The sequence below is a fragment of the Mastomys coucha genome, unplaced genomic scaffold, assembly GCF_008632895.1.
Source record: "Mastomys coucha isolate ucsf_1 unplaced genomic scaffold, UCSF_Mcou_1 pScaffold22, whole genome shotgun sequence".
Lineage (NCBI taxonomy): Eukaryota > Metazoa > Chordata > Mammalia > Rodentia > Muridae > Mastomys > Mastomys coucha.
The window spans coordinates 139,644,512-139,650,401 of NW_022196905.1; the positions used below are offsets into that span (position 1 = coordinate 139,644,512).

Sequence of the window (5,890 nt, forward strand, 5' to 3'; positions counted from 1 at the left end):
GGGTGTGGTGGTGCTGGCCTTTAATCCCATCCCTTAGGATGAATCTCTATGAGTCTAAGTGCAGTCCTGTCTTCACAGTGCATCCAGGACAGCCAGGGCTTTGTTACACAGAGAAACACTATCTTGAAAAAAAAAATGTATTTTTAACTATTTAAAAATGTATCATATATAAAATAGTTTGCTAAGTCCTGAGAATATGAAATGATGGGACACTTTAACTTATTAGGGAATTCTTCTTTCTCTCCCCCCTGGCAGTGATGGGCATTGTCCCCCTGAACCGAGATGGAGGAAATAACATCTCAGGAAGCAGCAGAATCGCCAAGGCTCCAGTCTCAGGCTTTGGAGAGCCAGTCTGAACGTCTTTCCCCAGAGCTTCGGTTTCTGCAGGACACAGAGATGGAACAGGGGTTCACTGGGGGTAAGGCAGAGACAACACTTACTTCAAGGAGAATAGGAATAGTAAGGGACGCTGGCCTGATATGAGAGAGGTCAGGGTCTTGAATAAGAAGGTGGTGGCCCTTAGTGGAAGAACTGGAAAGGCGTGGCAGGTGTGAGTCCTTTGGTGTGGGCCCTCTGTTAAGGGTGGCTAGTCTGTCTTTAATAAGCACATCCTGCTCTGGCTGACTGTCCTTTAGAACATGAGCTTCACTTCTAACACAGGCTGCTTTTGCCATATCTCACTAGCCTTACCTAACTTACTCCTCATGGACTGAGAAGACCTCCCCTCCCTCTGTTCCCTTCAGTCTGTGTCTCCTCTCCTGATGATTGAGTGCTGTTTGCCACCTGCCATTCTGTTGCAACTACACTGTTTGTGAATAATCTAATTTTGGCCAAGAAAGCAACCATGTAATTTCTTATTTGGACACATGTCTGTTTAAATTTATAGATGTTACATTATATTAACTATACATATCACATACATATATTAAATAGGTAAGTTTTTCCTCCCCTTGAAATAGGGCCCTGCTATGTAGCCTTGGCTGGCCTAATACTATGCAGCCCATGATTGAATGACTCTTGTCTCAGACTCCCAACTACATTGGGAATGTAGGCATTCAGCACCATACTTAGTTGCTGGTTTTATTATGTAAGAACTATGTCTTAGTTTTCATAGACCAGCACTAGTGCCTGAAGGAACTTGTATGTCAGCAACACATGTGGAGGGTGTAAAAGATTGTGAGGAAACATGACTGTTCCTTGTTTCTGCAAGCCGCACACAATGCTTGTTGAGATAGTGCCCAATAATAAAATGAAGGCAGAATGATGTTTATAGTAAATGGTATCTGGGAAAATGTCAGAAGTTTGCTAAAGACCCTGGCCCTATCATCAAGTCCTTCAACTGTTTTGTTGTTGTTTTGGGTCTCTCTGCATAGCCCTGGTTGTCCTGGAATTCACTAGGCCATTCTGGCCTTAAAAGAGAATCACCGGCTTCTGCCTCCTGAGTGCTGGCATTGAAGGCTTGCACCACCACACCCAGTCTCCTTCAACTCTTCTTCAGAGTCTTAATGTAGTGCAGGTTGACATTGGGCTTGTTATGCCTTGATGACTTTGAACTGTATCCTTCTATATCCACCTTGTAGGTGCTGAGATTACAGTTGTGTGCCACCTTGCCCAGTATATGGTGCTGGGGATCAAACCCAGAGCACCATGCATGCCAAGCAAGCACTCCACCAACTGAGCTGTGTCTTCAGGCTTCTTTTTGCTGTTGTTTCTGGTTTTTGAGACCATGTTTTTCACTCTGTAACCCAAGCTGGCCAGGAAATGTTGTCTATCTTTATGTTTTGCTTTGCTCATCACAACAACAGGTATAATGCTTACCCTTCTATAGAAGGAGTGACATGTCATGATAAAGTGAGATTCCTGGTAAAATCCGTATTACAGTTCTAAATCTGTGTAAGGAGGAGTGCACACATCTGAAACCTGGTAAATGTTTGTTGGCTTTACTAGAATACTGATGTGAAGGAGGATGCCACACACATACCTCGGGCAGGAGAAGTGTTCTGAAAAGGGAGCCCTGTGGAAGGGCTGCTCTCACTCTTGGCTCCTTTCTCCTCCCTCAGCTCCACCTGTTCCCCAGGTGCCTGCTCTTCCCCATGAGGGAAGCCCAGGAGACCAGGCAGCTGCGCTCCTGACAGCCAGGTACCAGGTGAGCTGAGGGACCCTCTGCTTTTCCTCAGGGTTTCTCGTTGCTTGAGTGTGGCCTCTCTTTCATCCCATCTGTTAACCCTTGCCTGGAATCTTTTCAGTAGCAATTTGGGAACAGATTGTCTTCAGAGACCTGGATTTGACAGAAACGATTTTTCCATCTCCACCACCATCTTTGTCCATGAGACTATGATGGGCACTCATGGGATTTATTCTCTAAGTTCTAGTCTGTTCTCTGTCCTCCCCAACATAAACAGCTACCAGATGCCCTCTGTGTCATGTTCATTCTCTGGCCATGGTGCTATAGTAGCCCATTCCTGAGAGCAGCCAGAATTATTATTTCAGGAGTTTGTGACATTCGAGGATGTGGCTGTGCATCTTACACGAGAGGAGTGGGGATGCCTGGACCCTGTTCAGAGGGAACTCTACAGAGAAGTGATGTTAGAAAATTATGGAAACGTGGTCTCACTGGGTAAGGACCCTCCTATTGATTAATTTACTTGTTTGGATTGCTTTCTGAGTAGGTGTGAGGTTTTTGAGGTGGTCAGTAAGAGTGTGCTCAGTTAACAGGTCTTAGAACCTCTCAGTCCTCCATCTTTAAGGTCCTTTCCTTTGCCCGGGGAGGAGTAAATTTAGGGTTATTTTGGGCTATCAGGAGGAGACCTCTACTCCTTATCCCCAGTTTGTGTTTCTTGCTTTTGTGGGACATCAGTTTCCTGTAGCAAAGAGAAGTTTGGTTGTGCTTTGGCTAAGTTTTCCCTTTCTTTTCTTTCCTCTCTCCCATCTCCTCTCCTCCCTCCCTCCTTCCCTTTTCTCTCTCTCTCTCTTCTCTTCTTCCCTCTCTTCCCCTCTCCCTCCTTCCCTCTTTCTCCCTCTTTTAAATACTCTTAAGGATCTTCCCAACCCCTAGCTGGACTCCGTTCTGATTCCTTTGTGCCCTGTATCTGAGATTTTCCCATTAAAGAAACATATTTAAAAGACAGGCTAAAATCTCTCTTGATGAGTAGTTTTACTTTTTTAAGATCCTCAAACTCTTCTCCAAACAGGCAGGTTTGAGAGACTTTTTAAAGGTGTGACTCCTTATCTCTGCCATTGGAGTTGTTCATCACCTAGGTGAGAATCCCAAGTAACCGTACCCCAGCAGCAGAAGGCTCAGGATGTCCCCTACTGTGTAGGCTAAATTTTTTTTTTTAAGATTTATTTATTTATTTATTATTTATTATATATGAGTACACTGTAGGTGTCTTCAGACACACCAGAAGAGGGCATCAGATCTCATTACAGATGGTTGTGAGCCACCATGTGGATTTGCTTGGAATTGAACTTAGGACCTCTGGAAGGGCAATAAGTGCTCTTAACCACTGAGCCATCTCTCCTTAGGCTAAATTCTTAAATCATGATTCCTTGTTTTAAGGATACCTGAGATATATATATATAGTGTTGTTGAGGAACACCCCTGAGGTAGGCAGGGGAGAAACAGGGCTGTCGGCAGTCTCCTTGTTGTGAGCTTTGTCATCTTGTCCCCTGCCCTCACTGCAGTTTTTTAGCCTGTCTTTGATCTTGCATACTCTTTATGCGTTTATATCTACAAACTCCGCCCCTCTCCCCCCACCTATTTTTTAGTTTTTTTGTTGGCATCTAGGGCTTTTTTCTTTTTTTTTAAACTTTCCTGATTACGTGCTAGATTTAAGAAATTTTCTTACATGTGGGGAGGCAGTTTACTCATTGGCTCATTGGGAAGGTTTTTTAGTATGTTTTCCATTCCTGGCTCTTTGATCTTTATAGGCATACTTCTCCGCCTTCCCACCACCCGGATTCATTGTGTGAATTCCTGCCCAGCCCTGAGTCATACCCAGGCAAGTGCTTTCTCTGGAGAAACACTTGCAGTCCTTACGGCAGGAATCACCAAGAGATGGCCCAGGTATCGGCTTTCCATCGGGAGTGCTCTTCCCAGCACGGAAACTCCTTTTCCAAGATTGTAAGATATAAAACTTGGTTGATGGAATATAAGTTCCTTGGGATGCCACCATTATGTAAAGTTGCTGCTCCCTAAATGACATTTGGTGAATTTCTAACATGGAAGCCTTCTTTATGATCACGTGCATTTGGAACTCCGTTCAGTCATAAACCACACTTGATGGTCAGCTACTTGTGTGAAACGCTACAAAGCTAATTCTCTTTAGTTGCCATCTTTTCCTGTTATTTTAGAGTAGGGTACAGATGCCATGTGCTCTTTCTAGCAGTGAGTATAGCCTGTGCACTGTGACGCCTCACTTGTGTGACCCCTCACTTGTGTGACCCCCAGACTTCCTCATGTTTGGTATCATTTTTTTCTTCCTTTAAAGTTCTGTCTTCTTGTACTTGATTCTTTGTGGTACGGAACAAATTGCTGTATTTATATTACCTTTCCTAATTAAGTGTTCTTAATACTGTCTTTGATAGAGGGGAAGTAGGGGGCACAATAATTAAATAGTTCAGGGCATCAAAATGGATGTATTTTTAAAAGCTTTGTAAATTGTAAAATGATCTATATATATAATTGTAAACTACTGTTAATTTTACCTAATACAGAATTTCCAACAGTTCACTTGTGTACTTTTTGTAGTAAAGAAATTTTGTAGTAGTTTAACTCAAGCTTATAATATACTACCAAGGAGAACTTTACCTCATTTTATCTTGTCATCTTTTCACACACAAAGAACACACATTCATGCATACCTGCATACACTATAAGAAACCCTCCTACACTACCCAGCTTGCTTTTGTGACCGAGCTAGCATATCCTTAGGAATTTAACATCCTTGGGAATTCATTTTATTTTTGTGGGTCCACCATACTCCATTTGAAATGTATGGTTATATAAGCATTTACTAATTTTATTTAGTGTTTGGGGTTAAAACATAAAACCTTTATAATTCAGTCCATGGCTTAGTCTCTTTTTCCAATTCATGTATTTCCCATGGCTGTATTTGTATTTATCACAGGCACCAAAAGAGTAGTCCCTTGGTTAAGTGTTTGCAGTAGACAGCAGTAAATAAATAAATGACTGAGTTTACAAAATGCTTGATGTCCTGGAGACAACAGTAATTTCCATAGAATGTTTCTTATTGTCATGACTACTTACTGTTTGTACTACATACTATGTATGTCTCATTTAATCCTTGCTATAACTCAACAGTAAGCAGAGGATGTTACTCTTTTTAAATAGCCTCTTTAAAAGCCTTTAAGCCCAGCACTAGGGAGGCAGGAGCAAGCAGATCTTGAGTTTGAGGCCAGCCTAATCTATATTGAGTTCCAGAGCAGCCAAGGCTACACAGAGAAACCTTGACTCAAAAGCAAAAAACAAAGCAAAGCAAAAAATTCTTTACAAAGTTACATTTCTTTATTAACTTGAAGGGAGTGGTACACACCACAGCTTGGAAATTGAGGTCAGAGGATAACTTTCTAATCAGTTCTCTCTGTGCTGTGTGGGTTCCCTGGGTTGAACCCAGGTCATTAGGCTCCTTTATTAAGTCATCTCACTGGCCATGGAGGATAGTATTAATTTCTTCTGAGGAAACTGAAGCTCTGAGAAGTTAGGCTTGAGACCTGTCTCTGTGCCTGAAGCACATGCTTTCTTAGCATTTTATGCCTTTGGCACAATAGGTCCAATCATTTATGACATTAAAAATCTTGGGTTTGGCCAGGCGGTGGTGGCACACGCCTTTAATCCCAGCACTTGGGAGGCAGAGGCAGGTGGATTTCT

General features: G+C 42.5%; 1 protein-coding gene across 4 annotated transcripts in view; it reads left to right on the top strand.

Moving 5' to 3' along the window:
• Znf655 (zinc finger protein 655) overlaps positions 1–5,890 on the top strand; it is a 24,817-nt gene that overhangs the window by 1,689 nt on the left and 17,238 nt on the right. For 2 of the 4 annotated variants that reach the window (XM_031338728.1, XM_031338729.1), the window contains exon 2: positions 256–418. In XM_031338728.1, coding sequence (XP_031194588.1) covers positions 283–418 — 136 coding nt within the window. In that variant the 5' untranslated portion in view covers positions 256–282. Of the gene's footprint in view, positions 1–255; positions 419–2,060; positions 2,147–2,490; positions 2,618–3,930; positions 5,881–5,890 lie in introns of those variants that run through there. The other 2 variants (XM_031338730.1, XR_004109679.1) reach the window with 2 other exon arrangements.